Source organism: Gobio gobio (genome assembly GCF_949357685.1).
Source record: "Gobio gobio genome assembly, chromosome: 1".
Lineage (NCBI taxonomy): Eukaryota > Metazoa > Chordata > Actinopteri > Cypriniformes > Gobionidae > Gobio > Gobio gobio.
Window position 1 is genome coordinate 65,455,150 of NC_137097.1, and position 27,593 is coordinate 65,482,742.

Below are 27,593 nucleotides of genomic sequence, written 5' to 3' on the forward strand. Positions count from 1 at the left end.
TCCTATGTGGGACCAGTCTACAGTCCTCAGGGCCCTCAGGGGCCCTCCCTTCGAGTTGCTCCAGTCGGCCAAACTGCGACCCTTTTTGCTAAAGCCCGCCTTCCTGCTAGCCCTAGCATTGGTCAAGCGAGTGGGTGACTTACAAGCGGTCTCCATGAGTGTGTCTTGCCTGTAGTTTGGGCCTAATGGCAGTAGGGTCATCCTCAAACCACAGCTATGTCTCAACTCCATTCAGAGCACAGGTCATCCTTCTCTCTGCTCTTCCCCCCTCAGAGGACAAGCAGGAGTTACACTTACTCTGCCCTGCTCGGGCCTTAAGAATATATATTGAACGCTCTGCCCAGTTCCAGCAGTCAGAGCAGCTTTTAATGTGCTTCGGAGGCCGTAAGGGCATCCGGCCATGAAGCAAAAACTATCCCATTGGTTAGTGGATGCGATTGCACTAGCTTATGCTTCGATAGACCATCAGTGCCCCATTAGAGTAAAGGCCCATGCCACCAGAGGCATGGCCTCATCCTGGGCTTGGTCCAGCGGAGTGTCCATTAGCAACATCTGTGTGACGGCAGGTTTGTCCATGTTATCCAAATTCTCCAGATTTTACAACCTGGATGTCCCTGCTCTACAAGCATGGGTCTTATCTGTTTAACTGGGCCTTGCCCTCTACGTGAGCTCAACCCACTAGAACCCTGCCTTGTGGCTCCGACACAACGATCTGAGTCTCTTAGTCACGGATGAGTACATCGCCCTACCCTAGCCTTGATGCCCTCTGGGCCCTTATTCATGTGTCTGGGGCCAAGGCCATGTAACGATTATAGTTCCACAGTTATAACACGTGTGATATGAGTGAACCATATCGATAAGGAAAGTACACGGTTACTAACATAACCTCTCTTCCCTGAGATAATGGGAATGAGTATTGTGTAGCTGGCCATGCTATCATGCTGCAAGAATTGGCTTTTGTTGCTTCCGTCAAATTGATCTGAGATACTATGGTGAAATGGCCACTTATATAAACGGGTAGCCCCGCCCATTTCGGGAAGTTTAAGCATCATAGGTGATGCTTAAAGCATAGTGATTCTATAAGGCTTCAGTAATCTGAGAAAAAAAAGAGTTTTCCCAATGACTCTAGCAACGCAATACTCATTCCCGTTATCTCAGGGAACTGAAGTTATGTTAGTAACCGAGTACGTTTTCCACCATGTGTAAACTGTGCAAATGACAATAAGACGTATGACCTTTGGCAAGAATTGAAATGACCTCTGAGGGAAATACATTTTTTTCACCTCAGAAGTACTAACAAAATTATTATTTGAATCGTTTAGTAGCTGAATTCATTATGATGAATTATAAATTATAAAGTTATAAATACAGTTAATACCATTATTACAGTAAAGGTCCATCAAAGAATTATTTCCTTTTCCTTGTCCATTAAAGAGAACTTTAACACACATAACAAGAATATTACTAATGCTGTTACTTTTGATTCTGAATGACTCCTGACAACATTTCAGTAGGAAATTTGCATGACATTTTTGGAAAACATGTTACAAGATTATCAACTTCATCAAAAGGTTTTCTGTAACACATGAAGTAGTATGTCTTTAATCTGTCATTATGCTCTAAGGATCTGACTGTAGGTATCAGGAAGTCTTGAGGCTTTAACTCAGTCTGTGTCTTTAACCGTCTGTCATTATTCAGACAGTATGGAGCTCAGTCAACTTCCTCTTGTGCTCGGTGAGTATTATTTCCTCTGAATGTGTTTCAGTGGAATTGCATTTTGATTATGAGTGAGATTGTGTTCCTGGATTTTTTTTTATTTGCATGCTGCTCTCACACTCTAAAAACGTTTACTATGATTTACTCAATTTTTTGGGTGAAAAATGTTTACACTAATAAAATTGAGTAAATTTTAAAGCAGTGAAATCAATTACATACACCATATGAGCTGAGCAAATGCAAGTAAAAAAAAATAAGTAGATCTGTGTAACTACATTTGGTACCATTACAAATAAAATTGAGTAGAAAAAATTGGAGGAAAAACATTTCAAAACCAATATTTAAGAGTAAATATTTTTATTTTATTTTTATTTTTTAGAGTTAATTTTTTATTTATGAGTAATATTAACTCTTATAGTATAACTTTAATTTCCTCTAAACCTTTGTAAAATACTTCACACAACCACACTTATACATGACAATGGCCTTCATTGTCGATGAGTAAAACAATACAGCATATATTACAGTTTTGACATGTATACAATATTTTACAACATATTTACAACATTTAAACTCATGTAACAAACATTTTAGAAGTAAAAATTAAACATTTAAAAGTAATTCAAGTGTAATCAACCTGTCTGTTATCCAATTTCCACCGTATCAGCGCCGTTTTTCGAGCCTGAGATGGACTCGGGCTCTGCGGGTGAACTTTGAACTTGAGACCGCCGTCCTGCGTTTCACTCATAGCTCAAAGATGCTGCAAAGAGCCTGACTCCGTAACCTGCCAATAAACAAACAGTGCACAGTTTTAAGAACATTTTATCATCCAAATTAATTATATTCATTATCTTAAAGGGGGGGGGGAACACTCAGTTTCAGTCAGTCTCATGTCAATCTTGAGTACCTATAGAGTAGCATTGCATCCTGCATATCTCCGAAAAGTCTTTATTTTTATTATAATTATAAAAGGAAGATGCGCTCTTCCGAGTCTTTCCGAAAAAAGCCGTGCGGCTGGGGGCGTATCGTGTGGGCGGAGCTAAAGAATGTCGAGCGCGCGCCACTGTTACTGTGTTGAGTGCGTCTGAAAGCTGCGTCATCCATAAAAGCGGGAAAAAACTTTATTCAACATAAAAAATGGCTTTTAATCAGATACAGCCATACATCTATGATCCGGAATCAGACCCAGAGGCTGAAGTTGAACAGGAGCAGCAGCAAAAACGACTAGAGCAGGACATCTCTATGTGGTATAAGTTACACTAACGATATAATATGCTTAGCGGCTTGTGTTATTTACACATTTATACTTTAATTATATCGTGTGTGTGTGTGTGTGTGTGTGTGTGTGTGTGTGTGTGTGTGTGTGTGTGTGTGTGTGTGTGTGTGTGTGTGTGTGTGTGTGTGTGTGTGTGTGTGTGTGTGTGTGTGTGTGTGTGTTACGCGTAGTTTGTGTAGACATGATTTGTAGTAAGCGGACTGGTTTTGCGCGTCAGGCTAGTGCTTACATAGAAAGACATGGAATAGTAGCGCATTTGAATGAAGAAGCGCGCTTATTTAGTTCAACATATTTCCCCACTCTTTGTGTATTGTTGTTTGGAGTGCTTTTACAATACACAAACATACACATATAGTGGCCAGCTAAACAAATGTACACACTATACATCGCATGCTCCATTGATCAATACGTGATCATGTTTGGGCTACTTGATGGGCATAGGCAAAAACAGACATTTGAAGCAGTCTTACTCACTGCCTGCGGTTCCAACGTTGGGACCTTTATCGTTGGGACCGCTCCATCCTTCAGTATTAGGCGATTTGAAAATCCGGCGTCGAACTGGGCCTTGTTTATAAAACAATCGGCACCGAAATGCAGGGAACAGACATAAATATTTGCGCAACTCAGTTGCTGATCCGGAAAAGCAAATTCCATCCACTTTTGCCTTAACGCGGGGTTATTTGGCTACGAGCCAGCGCTTTGATGGGCGTAGCCTATTGCTTTCACGCGCTCTCTCTCTCTCTCGCGCGCGCTCTTCCGGTAGAATTTTACACAAAATTCCGCCCTGTTGACGTCAAGCGGACCCATGATCGAAAAAAACTTTCCGAAACTTATGACTAACAGGAAGTACTAATTTTGGCAAAGAAATACTCCCATCAAATGTCCACCTTAGCTTTTGAAACTGTGTCCATGTTTAGCATGGGAATCCAAGTCTTTAACAGTGCAAAAAGATCAGTATGCATGAAACAGCATTTCACCCCCCCCTTTAAGGAATAAAGTCGAGTGTTTTGAGCAAGGCTGTAGCACCAGGGGCTTCAAATACAGATGCAGCACTCGTTTACTCACATTGCGTCCCTGTATGTTGTTTTGCATTAAATAAAACATTTTTAAGCTCAGTAATGATTTTATAGATAAAATAAAACACACAAACCTGAATTTCACAGAGGAAATGTTCCAATTCTGCGACGCTGAGAAGAACAAACTGCTCTGAAGAGAATTCAAACAGCCTGTGGTGGTGCGCTCACTCAACCGTCGAGCCGTCGTCACTTCAAGGGGTGGGGGAGGGGTGCAGTGTTATAATCAAGTAAACTTACTAAATTTCTTCAGTGCGTGTTAAATATTAAAAATCTTGATTTGAATTAAGTGATATTTGTAGTTCTTGAAACAGATCGATTTAATTATCCTTTCTCAAATATTTTGATAGAAATTTCACAAATATATTAAGTATATTTGAAATAAATAATTGGTTATTCGAACACTAAATTCTTTTAGTGAAAAAAACTTAAATATAACTGTAAATTTGAGACAAAATTAACTGTTGGATTTTTAGTCAATTATTTTGATATGTTCAACTCAAAACATTAAATAAATAATATTTAGAAATGTTATTAAGTTAATAAAGTTAATTATTACTGTGATATTTACTAAGCCACTGAATTATTTTTTAGAGTGCAGAGCTTCAAGTCTCTAGTCTATGATTTATGAGTGAAAGACGAGCTTGAGAGAGGAAGTGTGTGCAGTTAGTGCTGTTTGTGCAAGAGAAATGCACTCTGTTGTGTTCGGGTCAGTCTGTTTGTTCACTCACTCGGTTTAATGCTTTGTAATGGTGTTTTATAGAGTTTTCTGTCCATGATGCAATAAGTAGATATTCGCTGATTTGTCTTCACTAGATATGCACTGGTTAGTCTTCAAGGTTTTTACATAAACACTCATCCAGGTGCCTCTAGATCTCCGAATTAGACATTTCTGTGTTGCGAAGCTGAGAAACATGTGAGAGGGAAATTATGGTGGTATTCTTACAAGGAAAGTAAGAATATACATTTATAAAATGCCTAAAGTATAACACTAAGTTAGATCAGCTAAATGTTCATTCTGCAATGATTGTTAGATTTCCCTGTATTTGGCTGAGCTGTCACTTTGGTGTCTTTCCAGTGTAGTAGATAAAATAAGCTTGAGTTCTTGTGTGGAGAAGAATTTACTGAAGGCATCAGCGCACGTTCTTCAGCGATGATGTTCGCCTGTCTTCAGAGAATCTGAACACAAATGTCTGACATTTATACCTAAAGCTAATTTGCAAATAAACAACATCATAGGTTGCCTCATGGGAAGAGCTTTGCATTAAGATCCCACAGAAATAAAATATCAATGGATGAGTTTGATGATCTTTACATTTAAAAATACACATAATCTTTCATGATTTTTTTATTTTTTTACTTTGTATTTTAGTGCTGATTTCAAACATCCACTCTGGACACACTGAAGGTGAGTGAATTTGATTAATACATTGTTACAAACCAGGGGCCGAATTCAAGAAACATTCTTAAAAATAAAATTCTTCTTAACTGCTAATTTCTTCTTATTTTCTAAATTAAGAAAAGAAAAAAAAAATTATATTTTGTATTGTATTTCCAAAAACTTTTCTTAAGAATGGTTTAATCTTTTTATTAGGATTGTTCTTAAAGAGCACCTATTATGCCCCTTTTTACAAGATGTAATATAAGTTTCAATGTCCCCAGAGTGTGTCTGTGAAGTTTCAGATCAAAATTCCTAACAGATCATTTAATAAACCATTTTGTAAATGGCAATTTTTGGGTTTGAGAAAAATTTGCTGTTTTGTGTGTCTCCTTTAAATGCAAATGAGCTGCTGCTCCCCACCACAGAGGACGGAGCCTCGGCAGCTAGTGAGCATCAGTGAACACGCGAATGAAACTCAAACATAACACTTTTGGGGGAGAAACAAAACTCACTTTTGAACTCTCTCACACTTACACACAATCTCTCTCTCACATGCACGCACATACACACTCATGAACGCACACACACACACACACCCATAACACACACACACACAAAACACACACACACATATGTGGTGTATGGTTACTCTCCATACGCATAATGTTTTTTTCTAATGTACAAACTGTATAATCTATCCCCCTACACTAACCCTACCCCTAAACCTATCAATCACAGAAAACTCAGAAAACGTATGAGGACACAGATGTCGTCATAAACCATGTTTACGTTGTAATACCCATGTCATTATACACCATATACATGAACATACACACACTAACAGCAGGCCCTGACAGGAGGAGGACAGAGTAAAGGTACACAGGACCTACAATTTCCACACTTTTATTAGCCCCGGGTCCAGTGGACCCGAACATCCTGTGTGTAATATAAATGTGTAGGGGGGTGTACAGTGTGCGGTCATTGAAAATGTGTTCTGATATATATTCCTCACAGAAAATGAGCCAAGGCCAATGAGTCTCAGTTTGAAAAAAATTATTAATCGTATAATTTTTCTTTTGATAAAAAATGAAAACGGGTCCAACAGACCCGAACACCATACAAGGGTTAAAGCCATATCACTCTCAACCTTACAGTCTATGCTCTCACCTTGAGCACACACACCCGGCACCACACAGAGAGTTGGATGTCGGGTGCGTCCATGAGTAGGCTATTAAACTAGACTAGTTCTCTTTCATGTGTTATTGCAATTAAACAGAAACACAAAAGTTCACATGAAAACAGTTGGTTATGTCTGTGCACGTATGCAGCAAGAAATCCTGTGTGTATATTATATTAGATCTGTGTATTAGCCTAAAGTGAAAGCAGTGTAATATATAGTACCTACTGCTATATATGCCATCAATATGAATCAAACAACAAAAGATAAATAGAAAATCACTCACTGCTCTTGACTGAATGAACTTGAATGCTGCTGTTAAATGCTCTGGCGAGGAGATAAACATGGCGGACTGTGTACAGCTCTCTGAGGGCTGGGTCTATGCTAGTGTAACGGAGGCCAGCTAGTAGTTGCTGTGCGAGTAAACCTCAGTCCTCTGATCTCAAGAGATGCTCTAGTGACTGACGCAAGAGGTTGCAGCCTTTAGCCTCCTTGTTAGAGTGTCCAACTCTCATGCCGGTGGACCCTGGTTCGAGTCCTGCTTGGAGCGGGTGGTTCGAACAGGAGGGGTTACATTGGTGTCGTGACCCGGATGGGAGTGAGGTTTAGGGGGGTGAGTGTAACAGAGGCCAGCTAGTAGGTGCTTTGCAAGTAAACCTCACTCCTCTGATCTCAAGAGACGCTCTAGTGACTGACACTAGAGGTTGTAGCCTTTAGCCTCCTTGTTAAAGTGTCAGACTCTCATGCCGGCGGACCCGGGTTCGAGTCCCGCTTGGAGTGGGGCAGTTCGAACAGGAGGGGTTACACTAATACCGCAGCGTCCATCAACACTCATGGGCAGGACCTGTGAAATGTGACGTTACTTTGCCCAGAATCTGCAAACGGCTTGTTCTGAGACACTGCTTATGATTTATGGGGATTAAAAAAAGTAGTGGGTGGATTTTTACCATTATAGGGTGGTTGTGTACACACACTGCCAACACACATTTATGTTCAAACATAGTGAATTTTGTATAATGAGTGCCCTTTAATACAAAATTTGGTAACACTTTATTTTACAGTGTGCTTGTTACATATGTTACAATAACAGTAAATTATGCATAATTACATGCAACTAACCCTCAACCAAACCCTATTCCTACATTAAGTACATGTAGTTAATTAATATTACTCAGTACTTACATATATAATTACACTGTAACAATGACACAGTGAAATAAAGTGCAACCCAAACATTTCATAAGGATTCATATTCATGAAAAGAATGTTCTTAAAACTCATCGTAAATAACTTCTTAAAGTTAGGATTAAGTCCAACCTGTCATAAATGCCCAATGGAATATTCTTACAAACTTCTTTATTTTATTCTTTATTTTTTTAAACTTTCTTAACTTCTTTCTTACGCAGGAGAATACTCCAGTTATAGAACCGAGCCTGAAGGATCACGCAGATCAAAAATCAGTGATGCAGTTAGACTGAGATCATCAGGTGAGTTTGATCATCTCTTCATAAACACAAACGTTTAATATGTTATTAATGAGTGATTTCTCAGTTTCAGTTCCCAGAGCAGTTTTAAGGGTTTCTCCTCAGAATTGGTTGACTGAAGGAGATCCAGTGACTCTGATCTGTGAGGTTAATGTTGCTTCTACAGGCGGGACATTCAGTTGGTTCACTGTCTCATCAGGTCAGTTATAATGTGCTTCATCTGAATTAACTGGGTTTATTTAAGTGAAATATATAATTTAATATGTCTGCCTAGACACAGATTGGATATTGGGCACATGCTTTGGTGCCCAAAACTTTCATGGGAACCAAACATTGAGACCAACTTTGAGAACCCAATCTTTCATTACCAGTCACTCCTCTGTAACAGCATTAGAGCCAAACCCTGATTAAAACAACCTGAACACACTGAATGTAACCCAGTGTATTCAGGTTCTAGTTTTGTTACAAATGTAATTTATAAGGGCCAGATTAGGTAGAAGAAGTTCCTTAAGGTGTTAACTACACATTCTCACTTTATACAGAGAGCAGCAATCAATATGACCTCCTCTCAGACAGCAGCAGAGGAGCTGGAGGAAAATACACTGTCAGTTCTGCTGCTCTAAAACACACAGGAGTTTATGTGTGCAGAGCAGAGAGAGATAAACCAGCATATAAAACAACATACAGCAACACACAACCACTGTGGGTCACTGGTGAGTTCACACAAGTTTAAATGATTGTTTCATGTTTAATAAAGACAATTTCCAAAATATAGCTGCAAGCAGCAATACCGGGGCCAAGCGCAAAGAAGACAAGACATGCCAAAATGGCTGGCAGTGTCAGATCAACTGGAGCAATGAGCAATTAATCACGTTTTAAGATGATTTTAAGCAAAAGGCTGAAAATGCATTGTAGTCTGAGAGTGTCAGACCAACTGCAACAATTAACAATTATACAGTTTAACAAGATTAGGCAAAATGGCTGAAATATCATATATTGAGTCACTGATAATGTAAGTTAATGGTTTATCACTTTTGACCAATACTTTGACCAGTTACGAAATGTATGTGGTGTGGTCAGAATAAGGGAACAATGACACATGCAAAGTTTGATGCCAATATGTCAAAGCATTGCAGAGATACAGCCTCAAGAGTCATTTTGGCATAATGGCTCAACTTCGTCACTGCGGTTTACAAAAATGGTTTCATCTATTGATGCAAAATCCATAACTTTTTGTTGACACAGTCTGAAGATGATACGATTCGATTTTGGTGGAAATTGGACAAACGGTCTAGGATGAGTTTGAAAAAGTAGGTTTTGATCAAATAAGAACATTGAGGACAGGATGTTTGACCAAATATGGAAAAATTAGTATCTCTGTTCTCGGCATGAGCCAATGACTGTATTATGACCAGTTTCATTAAACTAGGCTAATTTAATCAAAAGTTATTAGCATGTTTGTAAATTTTGTTATAACCTCTGACCACAAGGTGGCACTGCCCCAAAACGTTTTGAGTACCTTCAAAGCATGGTGCGGAAGACATGATTTTTGGACAAACAGTTCAAAAGTTATAAGCAAAAATAGCCATTTTTTGTATCTCCGGACCAGTAGGTGGCGCTGCGCCGAAACGCTGCATGTTGCTTCAGGTCATGCTTGTGATGACATATACCAAGATTGGTTTGAATACGATAAAGCGTTGTGGAGATATAGGCTTATGAGTGTTTTTGCAACCGCTACGCAAATTTTGTGTGCGCGTTTATCGAAAACGATTTGACAAATCAACTTGATTTGCAAGATTTTTTGTCAGCATGGTCTGAAGATGATATGGTTCAATTTTTGTGCAAATCGGACAAACCGTCTAGGACGAGTTCGTAAAAGTAGGTTTTTTGGAAAATTAAAAATGGCGGGGAAATTATCATGACCAAAAATGACATCATAGGTTGCAATTAAATCGGCATGAGCCAATGACTCTATTATGACCAGTTTCAATATACTAGGCTAATTTAATCAAAAGTTATTAGCATTTTTGTCAAGTTTGTTATATCTTTTGACCACAAGGTGGCACTGCCCTAAAACTTTTTGAGTACCTTCAGGGCATAGCAAGGAAGTCACATACCGAGTTTAGTAACAATATACTAATGCATTTGTAAAATATAGCATTTTTTGACAAAATTCAAAATGGCCGACAGCCAAAATGGCCGATATGGTAAAATTGAATATCAGACGACTCGGCATGCCGTCCTGAATGTATCGAGACCACTTTTATGATTTTTGGACAAACAGTTCAGAAGTTATAAGCAAAAATAGCAATTTTTCGTATCTCCGGACCAGTAGGTGGCGCTGCGCCGAAACGCTGTATGTTGCCTCAAGTCATGCTTGTGATGACATGTACCAAGTTTGGTTTGAATACGATAAAGCGTTGCGGAGATATTGCCTTAAGAGTGTTTTTGCAACCACTACGTAAAATTTGTTTGCGCGTTTATCGCAAATGATTTGACGAATCAACTTGATTTGCAAGATTTTTTGTCAGCATGGTCTGAAGATGATCTGGTTCAATTTTCGTGCAAATCGGATGAACCGTCTAGGACGAGTTCGTAAAAGTAGGTTTTTCGGAAAATTCAAAATGGCGGGAAAATTTTTATGACGGAAAATGACGTCATAGGGTGCAATGGAATCGTATTGAGCCAAGGAATCAGAGGAAAAAAGAATTTTGTTTCTAGCCCTTATGGTTCAAAAGTTATTAGCATAAACATGAGTAAAATTTTGGACTGATGGTGGCGCTAGAGGGATTGAGTTTGAGACTCCAAATTTGCTACGGTGACATTTCAGACTGTCCTCTATTAGTGTGCCAAATTTCACAACTTTTTACCATACGGTTCTATGGGCTGCCATTGACTTTGTGGCGGAAGAAGAAGAAGAAGATGAATAATAATAATAAGAACGGGAACGGTTTCAATAGGTGCCTTCGCACCTTCGGTGCTTGGCCCCTAATTATAGCTGTAATTGTCTTGTCAGGTGTTTCTCCTCCAGTGTCTCTGATCATCATTCCCAGCAGAACTCAACACTTCACATCTGTCTCTCTCTCTCTGAGCTGTGAGGGCCAGAGTAACTCTGATGGATGGACAGTGAGAAGATACACAGACAGCAGGGGGCTAGAAGATTGTTCATCATTACCCCGGAGATCACAAACAGGATCTACATGTACAAACAGCTTCACTGCCTCATCAGACTTTGGAGTTTACTGGTGTCAGTCTGAATCTGGAGAGAAATATCATCCTGTTAATATCACTGTACACAGTGAGTCTGTGCTTCTGTATTTATTCATTTCACTGACAGTTTACAATCAATGCATAAACGGGTTGATTTAACAAGAGCAGGAATCATTAGAAACTAATATAAGCAACCAGTCAGAACACCATAGCAATACACACTAAAAACACTCAGAAACCAGTGGGCAGTGGAAAAGATAAAGGTCTGGGGTTTGTTTGTTTGGTTTTGTCTCATTTTTATTATGTTACTAGTGTTGGGGAAAGTTACTTTGAAAAGTAATGCATTACAATATTGCGTTACTCCCTTAAAAAGTAACTAATTGAGTTACTTAGTTACTTTTTAAGAAAAGTAATGCGTTACTTTTTCTCACCTGGGCTGGGCTTGTTTTTATTTATAAAAAAAAGTTATATTTTTGTGCAACGGTAAAGACCTCTTAATACCAAAATTTAAATAATAAGCCCCAGGCTGAGGTAAAAATGTTTTACCAATAAAAACAAAAATCTAGTAATTTTCATCATCGAAGGTTAGCAGCAAGACATTGGTAAATTAAATATAAAGGTAGATTATGCATAAAAATAGTTGTTTTATTTAACATTTAATTATTGGAGGTTTGCATAGTATTCTGATTTTGCATTTGACTGATGAGGAGAGCTGTCAGTCAAATTAATGTGAAAAAGTAACTTGCGTCACTTTTCTGAAAAAGTAACTCAGATATTTTGTTGTAAATTTGAAAAGTAATGCGTTACTTTGCTAGTTACTTGGAAAAAGTAATATTATTACGGAACTCAAGTTACTTGTAATGCATTACTCCTAACACTGTATGTTACCATATATTGCGTGTTTCCTGTGTTTCTGTAGCTGGTGTGATTCTGGAGAGTCCTGTTCATCCTGTGACTGAAGGAGATAATCTGACTCTACGCTGTTTATTTAACTCAAACCCATCAATCCTGAGAGCTGATTTCTATAAAGATGGATCACTCATCCAGAATCAAACTACAGAGATGATCATCCCTACTGTCTCAAAGTCACATGAGGGTTTCTACTACTGCAAACACCCAGTGAGAGGAGAGTCGCCCAAGAGCTGGATCTCAGTCAGAGGTGAGAGGAATAACTATAACAGTTGAAATGTTCCTGTACAATTTACTGCACTAATCTAGATGTATCTCAGTTTCTCCAGCCTCAAGATCTGATGGTCTCAATCCGGTGATAATTGGAGTGACTGTAGGACTGACTGCTGTATTTATGATCATCGTCTTCTTGGTCCTGCTGTGTCGCTTCAGAAACAACAAAGGTTCATCATCTGACAGATTCAAATTCAGTGACAGATTTTCAGACACTAGACCTGTTCCTAAAGCTTGTGAGTGAGCTGGCAATTACATCAGTCTAAGCTGGTTTTCTGGTCTTAGCTCGTCTCCAAACCTGGTAAAGCTGATATGTTTGCTGGTCAGGCTGGGAGACTTCAATTAAGTTTTTTACTTCAATTCTGAAAAGTACTGATAAAAAAATATGTTTGTCATCTATATTGAAATCATTTAAACTACTTGAAACAGTGAGTTCTTCATCTTGTCCACTATTTGTATGATGCACAGAGTTAAAGCGCTCCAAATTAGTCATTTATCAGGATTCATTTGCTGCCATAAACTGCACAAAAAAAAAATGGATGACGCATCTTCACTCTCTTCCATTGAAGTAAGTGAAGCTGCCAGTGTCCAAATATGGCGCTGACATCTTGGAGCCCGAGTCTGGGCAGTAGTGAGCGCTAAGTGGAGCCGTGATATCAAGGTCCCGCCCACACTCCCGCATAATAAATTTTTTGTAAAATAAACAGTTATGGAAATGTAGAGATTTAAAGCTCCAATCTCCTCCCAAAGTTCCCAGAAAAAGTCTGTTAGTGCCTCAGTGACTACTTCACTCAGAGAAACTGTCAATCTCAGCTGTCAATCATAACGTTACACCTCCCATCTTTATAGCATCAAATAACTAACTAAAACCAAACTTATTTAAAGAATTAACACTTGAACCAACATCAGTGTGATAAAAACAGCCTAAAATGACAGAAACTATCTTTGGAAAAAATGTATTTGAAGTATAATTTGATTGTTTAGTTTGTCTATGTCCCATTACATTACATGGAGAGGGAGGGGTTTATGACCTATACTGCTTCCAGTCACCTGGGGGGCGATCAAAACGCTCTGGCTTCACTTTTAAGGACTCGTGTGACAGGCTGGTTTGCTGCCTAGTGCCTATATACACAGCAGGCAGTAAGGCAGCTTAATGTTTCAAACCTAATGTGATGAATAAATAAAAACTGATTGACTGAACTGACTGAAATGTCACTTAATACTTTGTCATTCTCAAACATGTATGCATGAAAGAGATTAAAAGTCAGTTTTCCTCAAAACATTTTGTGTTTGACTAGGTATAAGATCTGAGTCTCCCTCTACTGTCAGTCAACAGCAGAACATCAGTCAGACATCAGAGCAGAAGCAGAGTGAAGCCGGATACAACACACTGCTCTCCGGTCAGTCTTTACCCATTACCCATTAATAAATACACATGAGATTAAAGACACTTAACTTTTAACTAACAGGACAGATCCCATAACTAGATATTCTTCTATATATCACTCTTCTATATCTATGATATTTTGTGTCTTACACCGATTGGGCATAACATTATGAGGTGAAGTGAATAACACTGATCAACTCTTCATCAAGGCACCTGTTAGTGGGTGGAATATATCAGGCAGCAAGTGAACATTTTGTCCTCAAAGTTGATGTGTTAGAAGCAGGACAGATGGGCAAGCGTAAGGATTTGAGCGAGTTTGACAAGGGCCAAATTGTGATGGCTAGACGACTGGGTCAGAGCATCTCCAAAACTGCAGCTCTTGTGGGGTGTTCCTGGTCTGCAGTGGTCAGTGTCTATCAGAAGTGCTCCAAGGAAGGAACAGTGGAGAACCGGCGACAGGGTCATGGGCGGCCAAGGCTCATTGATGCACGTGGGGAGCGAAGGCTGGCCCGTGTGGTTCGATCAAACAGACGAGCTACTGGAGCTCAAATTGCTCAAGAAGTTAATAATGGTTCTGATAGAAAGGTGTCAGAATACACAGAGCATCTCAGTTTGTTGTGTATGGGGCGGCATAGACGCAGACCAGTCAGGGTGCCCATGCTGACCCCTGTCCACCGCCAAAAGCACCAACAGTGGACACATGAGCATCAGAACTGGACCACGGAGCAATGAATCATTGCAGTCTGATGAATCAAGTTCTTTTACATCATGTCGTGTGCGTGGCTTACCTGGGGAACACATGGCACCAGGTGCACTATGGGAAGAAGGCAAGCCGGCGGAGGCAGTGATGCTTTGGGCAATGTTCTGCTGGGAAACCTTGGGTCCTGCCATCCATGTGGATGTTACTTTGACACGTACCACCTACCTAAGTATTGTTTCAGACCATGTACAGCCTTTCATGGAAACTGTATTCCCTGGTGGCTGTGGCTCTTTCTGCAGATAATGCGCCGCCACAAAGCAGAAATGGTTCAGGAATAGTTTGAGGAGCCCAACAACGAGTTTGAGGTGTTGACTTGGCCTCCAAATTCCCCAGATCTCAATCCAATCGAGCATCTGTGGGATGTGCTGAACAAACAAGTCCGATCCATGGAGGCCCCACCTCGCAACTTACAGGACTTAAAGGATCTGCTGCTAACATCTTGGATGTCAGACACCACAGCACACTTTCAGGGGTCTAGTGGAGTCCATGCCTCGACGGGTCAGGGCTGTTTTGGCAGCAAAAGGGGGACCAACACAACATTAGTTCATAATGTTATGCCTGATCGGTGTATATTTGAACTTGACGTCATTTGGTTTTTTATCAAAAACTGCATAACAAAATATTATTTTCTGTCACACTACTGAGTTTTTGTCAACATGAAATCAATATATTTCTGTGGAATTGAATTCATAAGATGCATGACAAAAATAATTAAATATATATTATTTCAATTAATTAATGTTTTAATTTATTACAGGAACTGCTGACTCTGTTGATACAACTAATAAAGAAATACGCACAGGTAACTAATGATGTCATTTTATATCATTATGATGAGTTCAGTAATTCTTTTCTAAAGAAATTGCAAATAAAATCCATCTTTTTTTGTATCACTGTCATATTTGAGGAACAAATTCAGTTAAACCAAGTGTTATATTCCTTTCTCTTTTGTTCATTGTAGACAGTGTAAGTGAGCCGACTGAGATCACATATGCTGAGATTGAAATTAAATCTACAAAGAAACAGAACAACAAGAAAGCAAACAAAGGTAAACTGAAACAAAAGTCTCTGCTCTTATTATATTATGATCATGACAGTGGTTCTGTGGCTGTGCGCTGTGAAACCTGATCCAAAAAAGTCATTGCATGCAAATTGTTTCTTTTGAGGTTATTTGGTCAAACATAGTCTAATTAAAAATAAAATTATTCTCTGTAAAATTAAGATAGACAACTGAATAATATGTGTTATTTAGCATGTTATAATGGCATTTTTCATATCACTAGTGACATGAACTGTTGGCATCTTCTAGGCAATAACACTGAGAGTGACGACATTTACTCTAAACTGAAGCTGGAAACAGATCAAGGTGAGAGTCAAACTAAAAACACCATCACAGTTCACAAGAGACACTGAAAACTGCACACAAGCTTCATTAAGAATCTAAGAATGAAATGAAACACTGTATATTAAATGATGATTGTGCATTCTGAATTCATTGATATATTTTTAGGTGCTGGATCTAGTGATGTGACGTATGCTCAGGTTAAATGAATGCCTGGAGGAGAAACGTTCAATCCCAGGACGCTGTTGAGTTTACTGGAGGTTGAGGAGTGATGAAGAATGACCAGGATCATCAGTGCTTTATCATCTTTGTGATACTGATAGATTTGATTGTGATACTGGCAATAGATTTACCAGAACTTACTGTGACTTAAGTAAGCTTTATTTTGCTTCAGAGACTACGCATGTTAATATTTGAAAAGCAATGAGCTGATATTCATTAGTAATAAGCCCTTATTGTTTAGTACTGCACTTGTTAATACCAGCAGCAGCAGTGATTTATTCAGCAAGGGCAAAATGATCAAAAGGGACATTTGTGTTACCAAAGATTTCTATTTCAAATAAAGTGTACTTTCTATTTCCTAAAAAATCCTGAAAAATGTATCACAGTTTCCACAAAAATATTAAGCAGCAAAACTGTTTTCAACATTGATAATATGAAATATTTCTCAAATCAGCATATCATGCGTCACTGAAGACAAAAGACTAGATGATGGTTTTGATAAAAAAAATATATTAAAATAGTATTAAAAGAGTATTTAGTGTCACATGATCCTTCAGAAATCTTTCTAATGATGCTGAAAAAAAATTCAGCTTTGCCATCACAGGCATAAATGACATTTTAAAATGTATTAAAGCTGCAGTGCAGTCCGTAACTTTTTCATTTATAGCCTTTTCCCACAGCAGCTGGAATAATTCAATGTATCATTTTGATTGCGGATTGTTACACTGTAAAAAATATCACATGCTATCTGCTTAAAAAAATTATGGTAACAATATTACACATATTATATTTGAGTAGATTTTAAGGTTTTTTTTTTTTAGTGAAATTTACCCAAATAAATTAAGTAAAAATTCCTAAATTATTTAGTCTATGGCACATGATGAATTTAATATTATTAGCGGAAAGTGCTTTTTTAATTTAAGTTGACTTTAAAAAATAGGTTATAAATTATATTAAATGGAAATGACCTGTTTATACATAGACTGTTTACTGCTAGCGCAAGCAGAAACAAACTTGTTATTGCACTAGCATTAGAAAAGTTATTTCTCATTGAACAAAGAAACATGCTTCATAATAATAATAATAATACTTGCAGGTATTTACATCACAACCTTACCATAAGCTCTACTCTTCTGCACAATGGTAACGGTCAAAACTTCAACATAACAGAAACTCTTTCAAATGTCAAACATAACCAAACATTAAATATTTACAGATGTTTCCCTTCACTCAAAAACACATAAAATAACACTTAATTTCAATATTAACTCTCTATTTCCAGCCATATGCAAAGCATGTTGGGAACTAACAATGGTGTCTCTAAATAAAACTGCACAATTGAGCTAATTCTCTTAAAATAAATAGGTAACCTTATTTTCCTTAATTTTATCAGCTTAATTGGTTCTTCGATTGAAGCCTCAAAATTGCTTGCATTTCCTTAAAAAAATTAGGAAAATGTATCTCTTGGTTTTAATAGGGAAATGTTCTCAATATTTTCTATACAACACTGAACCACAGTTTTCTTAAGAAAATATACAGACTATTTTTAATTATCACCTTAATTTTTTTTGGTGAAAATTACAAGACACATGATTCATTTTTTACAGTGTATCCAGAAAGGTCCAAATGACAATTTGGACGTAGTCCAAAGCAAAAGACTTCGGACTGTGCATCTGTGAATCTGATTTACAGATACGTGGGATCACACACAATATGTATTTCAAAGAGAACCAGTTCTAAGGAACATTAATTAGCTTTTTGGGTTAAAATATTTTTTTTTTATATGAAATTCGAATGGTATGACAACTGTACAGAAATTTAAATCTACAGGTAAAGCACTAAATACATGTAGTCACTGATGTGCAATGCTAATGTTGTTAACATTAACTGTTTGAGAACAAAGTTCAAAGAGAACAAAGTATTGAGAACAAAGTATAACAATAATTTGCACAGTTTGATGAGATATGAGCTAAGCGATTGTTAGAATCACCATTGGTAGTGTGATTTATTGTAATGCTTTTTTTCAGAACAAAAGTTACTTGTTCAGATGACATTTTCCGGTGAAAATTCTTAATTCTGGTTATACTTCCAAGACTTAGAATCTGTGATTCCGAAGTACAGTATCCACACCAGTGCGGTGATTGAATGACAGCCACACATACTCCTCAAAACATTAGATTAATCTGCGCTGAGGAGCCATGCCGATGCACAACCCACGTAAAGAGGATAATTCCGCAAATAACTGCAATTGACCTATCGGTAAGCCCCGCCCCCCTTAGTTACTGTTGCTAACAAACGGAGTTGCTATATCTTACAATGACAGCTGTCAGTGTGAAAACCTTATCCCAAGATGTTTTTGGACACAGAATGTAGCGTATATCCCATCCGAATGATGGCCAGACTTTTCTGATGGTTTATCAAGTTTATTATGTCCTTTTTCACTCCAAAAAATAAGCGTAAGAGCTGAACAAACAAAGCATAAGAAGTGCGCATTAACATCTCATTCACAAACTCTCTCTCTCCGTTGCATTACCATTAACATACACAGCAAATTACACAAAATTACTCATACAACTAACAGCAAACAATCATATACACAGACCGTATGCCTTTTCGAGGGTGCAGTTATAACGGGTAAACTTTGTATCTGCAAAACAACTCCGATAAACTGCGTGCGAGCTCTTCCTTTCACTACGTTACCCGTAGACTATAATACCCATCAAAATAGGAGTCCTCCTTAGTAGGACAGATAATGTAGACCTTAAACATATCTAAAATTAAATTAATTTAATTTACATATAACCAGTTCAATATGGAGAGGCACTGAAATGTAGACCTTCGTGTTTTTGACCTAACGTTACAGTGTTACATGACGTGAGAACAGTTATTTCGGTTTGTATGTTAGCAGGGACTTTAATTGTAACTTAACGAGAGTTTGACAAACAGAAAATCCTCTCAGGATACCTGGAGTCAGTGTTACAGTACCTCAGGCATGTAATTTTAGCATTTTTGTAGCATTAACACCATCAAACCGATGAGAGCTTCGGATTTTCCAATGTTTCTCTATGGCGCTGACACCTAAAGATGTCCGAGTTCCGGTCCCGGCGCAACTGATACTCAACTGCTATTGGCTCATCTGCGTTCGAGGGGAGGGGCTTACCGATAGGTCAATTGCAGGTTTCAAACCGAGATGGCAACAAAGAGGCAAAACTTACAGACTGCAGCTTTAAAGGGATAGTTCACCCAAAAATGAAAATTAGCCCATGATTTACTCACCCTCAAGTCATTCTTCTTTCAGACGAATACAATCGGTAATCGGAGTAATCAGAGGTAATTTTCATTTTGGGTGAACTATCCCTTTAAAATAGACAGCGGTTATTTTACATTTTAATAATATTTCACATTATAGCTTTTGATGTATTTTTGATCAAATAAATTTTGATCAAAAATTTCTCTGTGGCTGAGAATAAGAGACTTTCAAAAATGTAAAAAAAAAAAAAAAAAAAAAAAGATAATTAAAAATTTTTTTTTACAAAATTTAAAATTTATATTTTTTTAATATATATTAAAAAAATCGTGCCAACCCTAATTTTGCTTAAATGTTCTTATTTAGTCTATTCATTAAACATAATATCGTACCTTCTGAATATTCTCAATTGTTATTATCATTTGAAAATGTATATTTCATTCCAGACAGTTCTATTTGCTACAAACAAACAACATCTCTGAACAGATCGAACAAACAAATGTTAACACATTTTTACTTCCATGTTGTTCAGCTATTATCTCAGAGAGTATTAAAGGGTTAGTTCACCCATAAATGAAAATTCTGACATTAATTCCTCACCTTCATGTCGTTCCATACCCCTAAGACCTTCGTTCATCTTCGGAACACAAATTAAGATATTTTTGATGAAATCCGAGAGCTCTCTGACCCCTCCATAGACAGCAATTAAATTAACAATAGCCCAGAAAGGTAGAAAAAAAAAAGTTAAAATAGTCCATGTGACTCATGTGCTTCAACCTTAATTTTATGAACTGATGAAAATACTTTTTGTGCGCAAAAACAAACAAAAATAACGACTTTATTCAATAATTTCGCTCTAGCCTGTGTCAGTCTCCTACACAATTCCCATTATAAAAATACAGCACACGCGCATGCGTCCTGGTGCTCACGTGAACAGCAAAGCGTTGCACATAAACTGCGTAGGAGAAATTATTGAATAAAGTCGTTATTTTTGTTTGTTTTTACGCCCAAAAAGTGTTCTTGTCGCTTCATAAAATTAAGGTTGAACCACTGGAGTCACATTATTTTAACATTTGATTTTCTGGACCCTGAAAGTGTTAATTAGCTGTCTATGTCAAGTCAAGTCAACTTTATTTATATAGCGCTTTTAACAATGTAGATTGTTTCAAAGCAGCTTTACAGTGTTAAACAGGAAAATAATGCAGCATAATTTTATTCAGCTGTATAGCCATTCTGGAGAAAACGCTGATGTCATCAGTTCATTTCAATTATCATACAGTGACAGTGTGGGCTTTAGATCAATAATTAGATCAGTAATTTAGTTTATATGGTTAATTTAGTTTATTAATTAGATTTATTTCGATGTTTAGTTGAAAAATTTAGTGTCTATAGAGGGGATTTCATCAAAAATTATCTTCATGTGTTCTGAAGATGAACGAAGGGGTTTGGAAGGACATTTTTGGGTGAATTATCCCTTTAACGTATCAAAATACATCTTGTCTTGAAAATTTCACACACACAAATTATTTTTTTTTTTTTTTTAAGAAATTATGATATTCTACTCGGGATTTGTATCTTTTCTGGTTATTGTGTTTTACGCTGCCTTCACGTGTTATCTGAAATGTCCTATTTCCCACTTCTGAAGTCGTGATTACAAGTTCCTTACATTCAAATTTTGACTTGAGAGGGCGTTCATGTCCCATCTTTTAACTAGGAAACTAGTATTTACGGTAATTCCGATAGCACGTGAAGGCAGCATTACATGTCATGATGAAGGCAGCCTGTGATTGCGGTGAGATGCTGTAATCATCATCACAGCTGCATGACCTGACAGTCTGGGCGGAGATTAACAGGCTTTTTAAAACTGTTCTTCGATCGGCTTGAGCTTTGGCCAACACTGAGTGAGATGATCGAAACCACCATCAAGTCCCAGAGCGTTTGACTGATCTCTCCCACCGGATAACAACAACTGCAATCTGCGGAAATGTGCTGATCTAAACTTCTTTTGTTCTTGAACTCTTAAAGGTAAGCTTCGTTTTAGTTTTGTGGTGATATCTTTGCTTACAAGTAGCTAAAACTGCTATTGAACTCATTAGAGATGAGTAGTTATTTTTGCCAAAATGTCTCAATTTCATTTTTAGGGCATTTTTTTATTGAAAAATAATTTTAACTTGTTTGACAATTGTCAATTTAAATTGTATGCCATCAGTCTATGTTGGAGGCCTAATTCCATGCAAAGTGTTATTTAAGTGCCTATAGGTGTATCTTTGTTTACTTTATTGCTACTAGATTCACTATATTTAATATGCAACACTATATTATGTTGTGTTACCATTTTCTAGATTCATAATTATTCATTCAAATATTATTTTACATGTTATTTATGATACATATATGTATTCAAGTGTAAAGTTCTATACTGACCTCTTACTTGGAAATAATAGCAGTCGTAATAGAAGACAACATTGTATTTTATATCCTCAGAAAAAAGAGGATCAAGGGGATTTTCCATCTGCCAATGCCTTGATTCCACCTGACTCAAACTAGCACAAGCTTATCTTAACAAGTTACAAAAGAAATATAGTTAGTTGACATGACAGGTTTTTTACTGTCCTTCATGAAAACGACTAGATGTTGGATGAAGCCACTTGATTATTTTATTATCATTTAGCAGCTTTTTCAATCATGTAATTTAGAGAGTATTGAATATCACATGACAATATTGTTAATTATTTTGTAGAAATTAAAATAATAATGTATTATTGTGTAATGGTTGTCTAATGACTACTGCAATTCATACATAACAATACTAATTCACTTAAAATTGACCCTAGTGTTTCCTAATATTATGTTCATGGCAGATGTTCATTTGTCTACTACCCAAATATTTATAAAGAGATATTCATCTTATTGTCATTATATATTATATACTTGGTATTATATTTGAGATTCAGCTCTAATCTATACATCTGTGTTTCTGGATAGCTCTGTCAGGTCATGCCAAGTGTTACATCACTCTTGATATTAATGTTGGCCAAAGGAGAAATGAATTTACATGCACGGAAATATATTTGTGTTTTGATCTTGACAGTTAATCTTTAAAACAGTTTAATGGCATAGTTCATAAACACAAACTGAACCGCTTGCTTTGTCGTCGACTCATTTCTTCGAACTCTGACTTTGTGTTATTTTCTCAGCCCAGTTTTGCAGATGATGTCCAGTCATTTCACAGAAGAGGAGAGGTCCTCGTAGCCCCGGGGAAAACTTTGTTTCTTTGGAACATCCATCTCATTGCTTGCTTGATTTCAAGGAAATCCTGATTTTTGTTTGCGTGTTGGTCCATGTGAGAGGTCGAAAGTGTTTCTCCAACGCGTCCTCCAAAAACTCAGACTGTTGTCCAAAGCAGACGAGGCTCAGCCCCCTCATTCGGAAGTGATGGGAAGTGTGAGAGCCCACCGGTACAGCATAGTTTCCTCGGAAGAAGGCGGGATGAAGCTGTCCCCCATCGCCGTGCAAAATGGCTACGGCAATGGAAACGTGGGCAGCAAAGTGCACACGCAGCACCAAGAACAAAGCCGCTTCGTCAACAAGGACGGACACTGCAATGTGCAGTTCATCAACATGAGTGAAAAAGGTCAACGCTACCTGGCTGACATCTTCACGACATGCGTTGACATCCGCTGGCGTTGGATGATGGTCCTCTTCTGCCTCTCCTTCCTACTGTCCTGGCTTCTCTTTGGATTAATATTCTGGTTTATTGCACTTTCGTCCGGGGACTCTGAGAATCAAGAGCAGATTTGCATTTCGAACGTCGACAGCTTCATGGCAGCCTTCCTGTTTTCTGTGGAGACGCAAACTACTATCGGATATGGCTACCGGTATGTAACGGAGGACTGTCCTATGGCTGTCTTCATGGTGGTTTTCCAGAGCATCTTGGGATGCATCATTGATGCCTTCATCATTGGTGCGGTCATGGCTAAGATGGCCAAGCCTAAGAAAAGAAACGAAACCCTTGTGTTCAGTCACTATGCCACAATAGCCATGAGGGACGGTAAACTGTGTCTGATGTGGAGGGTCGGGAACCTCCGGAAAAGCCACCTGGTGGAAGCTCACGTTCGCGCCCATCTGCTCAAATCTCGCACCACCGCTGAAGGCGAGTTCATCCCGCTGGATCAGTTAGACATTGATGTCGGATTCGACACTGGTATTGACCGTATATTTTTAGTGTCCCCCATCACCATAGTGCATGAGATTGATGAGGACAGTCCATTCTTTGACATAAGCAAACAGGAACTGGAAAGTTCTGAGCTGGAGATAGTCGTGATTTTGGAGGGCATGGTGGAAGCTACGGCCATGACCACTCAGTGTCGCAGCTCTTACGTGTCGAGCGAAATCCTGTGGGGTCATCGCTTTGAGCCGGTCCTTTTTGAGGACAAAAATCATTACAAAGTGGACTATTCGCACTTTGAGAACACATACGAGGTTTCCAGCACGCCTCAGTGCAGCGCTCGAGATTTGGCCGAAAAGAAGTACATCGCATCTAGCTCAAACTCTTTTTGTTATGAGAATGAAGTAGCCTTTATGGATAAAGAGGAAACGGAGGATGACGATGATGATGACGATGACCTGAATAACATCAGAAGAGACAGCGTGGCATTGGAAGGATCCATTATTGATGATGTCAAAAGCACAGCTTCTAGTCAGGATACTTTACCACTTCAACTCAAGCCTTTAAGACAGCAGCCAGAGATATGACGAGAGAAGAAAGTTTCTTTATATGCGGTGTCGTTATTGTACAGCATACAAATGAAAAGGCCTGGCTGAGGAAAGGCTGTTTTGCTGCTGTGGCCATTGATTTGAGAGGAACCCAAAAGGTTGGGTTGCAGATGTCTGGAAACATTCGCTTTGACTTGTTATCTAGGAAGACAGATCAACAAACATGAACTTTCAAATCTACTCTGACACTTTATACACAATCAATTTGTAATATAGACAAGAGCAGCATACCATACAGATAATATAAGCTCTGTTCTCAAGTAAGCCAATCACAGCAACTTAAAACCAATTCCAAACCAATCACAGCAACTCAATATGACTCATACACGGCACACTTTTTTTCCCAATTAATCCACTCCTGGAAAAATGGATCAATGGCATACTAAATAGAACCCCAGGGTTTTTTGACTAATTTTTTTTATAAACGTTGTCAAAAAGGGTCTATATAAGGAGAAATGTCTTAAATGATTGCATTATACTTTTCATTTGTAATGGGTTATTTCTTTTTTTCTAGTGATAAAGTATATTTACAAGATGTTTAAGTCTTAAAATTGAGTCTATAAAACTATCCTATGATCTGAACCCTTAAAAAATTCTATATATGAAGCGCCTGCCAGAACCCTTTAAAGGGATAGTTCACCCAAAAATGAAAATTAGCCCATGATTTACTCACCCTCAAGTCATCCGAGGTGTGTATGACATTCTTCTTTCAGACGAATAAAATATGGCTAATCCAAGCATTATAATAGCAGTAATAGTTGCTCGGTTTTTGAAGTCCATAAAAAATGCATCTGTCCGTCAAATAAAATGCTCCATGTGGCTCCGGGGTGTTAATAAAGGCCTTCTGAAGCGAATCTATGCGTTTGTGTAAGAAAAATATCCATATTTGAAAATGTATTTCATTTTTTTCTATGGCTCTGCATCAGCCGTCCCCGCGCCATCACTTCCGGCGAATAAGGTCAAAATACATGCAAAATACCGGCACGATCATAGATATATATACATAGATTCCTCATTAGTGCCGGCGCGGATCGGTCCAATGAGGCATCTACGTGTATATATATCTTTGATCGCGCCAGTATTTTGACCTTATTCGCCAGAATTTATGGCGCTGGGAATACTAGATGACATTCGTCTGATAAGAGGTAAAAAAAAAATAACATAAATTCTGTTCGGTTTCTTGCAGAAACCGATCGTTTCATGTCTTAAGACATCAGTGTGTCGCCACGAGCCGCATGGTTTAATAAGGATTCGTATATCTATGTGTTTTTACTCTCATTGCTCTCATACGCTAAAATATCCCCATTGACATGCATTACACGACTATCACACTGCAACGGTTGGAGTTAAAAATCTTCATTTGTGTTCTACTGAAGACACCTACATCTTGGATGCCCTGAGGGTAAGCAGATAAACATAAAAATGTCGTTTTTGGGTGAACTATCTCTTTAAGGTTCTGTATTGAGTGTAATACAGTTTATATATTAGCGTGTTGCTAAAGATGCAGTACTCTAAAAGGCATAAAAATGCATGATATGTATGAGCAGTCCATTCAAATTGGATAGAGCTAGTTTCCTCTCCACCATCTTGGATGCACTTTTTTATTTCATTGAGCTTGTCACAAAGCATTCTGGGAATTCTGTTTCCATTAAGGAATAGGATACATTTGGCTAAATTAAGGTAGACTGCCTTAGGAGTGTAATGTTGTTTGGGAACAGCTTTCACACATGAAGCCAGTCTATGATGCCGTAACATGCTGTCTAGGTATGTAGCTCACTAGGTTTTGGAGCAAATTTTACAAGTCACAGTTATTTTACAGGACAGCCAGTTGACTATTTTGTTCCATTGTCCTTGCACACAGGCTATTAATATGACATTCAGGATAATACCTTGTGTCGTGATGAAATCATGTTCGTATTCGAAGGCAGAGAATGAAGCCGTTTCCTTTTGATCTTGTCTTTGAAATTAAACCTACAATATTTTCAGCATTTAAAACCCACTGCAATAATGACACAATTCAAGATAAATGAGCACAAGCATAAAGTTAGAACCCTAGAATCCATATTTCTCGGTTCTTATGTGGTTGTCCTTGACAGTAGGCATTTTTATGTGAAGAGATATGTGTTCACAGAACCTTAGCTGAAAATAATGAAAGGAACCTGTTAATGAGCTGGTCTCTTAACATTCGTCTCTCCTCTTTCCATAAGTAAAGTTCTGTATAAAAAGAAACGTTTTATGATATCAGTAGTGAAGATTAGCCATCCATTTTAATGACAGTATAAGCTAATCTAGGGCACTTATTGTTTGATCATTAGTGAACGTAAAGCTCCTCAGTCCATGTACTGCATCTTCCACATTGGGTTTGTCAAAGCACACTCAACATCTCAGGGTTTGGATGAAATCTGGCATTCATACAGTACGAGCGGTCAAAGAGTTGTAAATAAACTACAGCAAATCTTTGAATAATATGTAAAGAATGTCATGTTCATAGCAGTATGTGCTTTTGATGTGCAATATAGCTTCAGTGACTGAAGACATGAATGTTAATGTTTATGAATGAAGGCACGAATGTTACTTATCTGCTGCTATTTAAGAAAGATTATAATAGATATATATGTTGACAAATGGAGAAAAACATACTATTACCCAAGTAATAATGACTTGCAATGCTGTGAAACAGGAAACCAATATCTGTTTTTATATATATATGACTGTGAAAGTAGCTATTAAAATAAACCACAATAAAAGTTACTATTCATTAACAATATACTTTGTTTGCCTGATTTGTAATGAACTCAAGGTCCATATTTGTAAATATTTGGTTTTATGTACGTTCTGTGTTTCTAACAGCAGGTCTCAAAACCCTCAAATTAATATCTTTGACATGTTTGGGACATTTTATCGTATATTTCTTAGGCCTCCAGCATATTTAATATTTCATGAAGAAAATTGTATTTTGACCACATCACAAATGATGTAATCCTAAATGACAACATTCCAGATTATGATATCACATACGTATGTGTGCTACATTTAAAGAGACAGAAGATGTTCATTCATTTTTAAACTGTAAATGTAGTTGACATTGAGATCATCCAGACAAGCATTGTGTGGCTCGACTAATTTGAATCCATGACCCTGGTTTGTGTAAACAGAGAATCGATTGGGCACAGGAGATGCAATGAGAGGATTGGATTTTGTTCTGCTGAAAGTCTGATTTCTCCCTGAGGCAATTTTCCACATTATCCAATGACATGTCCTCTTTACTGGGGAAAGAGAAAAATCAGTTGACTATGTTTCATTGAGCATCAGATACTTAAAGGGATAGTTCATATGTTGTTCCAAACCCATATGAGTTTC

The 27,593-nt window shown here is 37.8% G+C and overlaps 2 protein-coding genes across 2 annotated transcripts; both read left to right on the top strand.

Annotated features, from left to right (window-relative positions):
* Positions 1-1,692: 1,692 nt before the first annotated feature.
* LOC307137458 (uncharacterized protein) lies at positions 1,693-16,570 on the top strand. Its single transcript, XM_079835118.1, has 13 exons — positions 1,693-1,734; positions 5,438-5,473; positions 8,030-8,110; positions 8,175-8,306; positions 8,650-8,820; positions 11,124-11,405; positions 12,237-12,476; positions 12,547-12,669; positions 13,798-13,899; positions 15,404-15,448; positions 15,608-15,694; positions 15,956-16,012; positions 16,157-16,570. The coding sequence occupies exons 1-13, from the start codon at positions 1,704-1,706 to the stop codon at positions 16,195-16,197; spliced, it is 1,428 nt and encodes a 475-aa protein (XP_079691244.1). The 5' UTR covers positions 1,693-1,703; the 3' UTR covers positions 16,198-16,570.
* Positions 16,571-21,341: 4,771 nt separating this feature from the next.
* On the top strand, positions 21,342-26,993 carry kcnj2b (potassium inwardly rectifying channel subfamily J member 2b). Its single transcript, XM_079835148.1, has 2 exons — positions 21,342-21,482; positions 22,655-26,993. The coding sequence occupies exon 2, from the start codon at positions 22,893-22,895 to the stop codon at positions 24,210-24,212; it is 1,320 nt and encodes a 439-aa protein (XP_079691274.1). The 5' UTR covers positions 21,342-21,482; positions 22,655-22,892; the 3' UTR covers positions 24,213-26,993.
* The last annotated feature ends 600 nt before the right edge of the window (positions 26,994-27,593 follow it).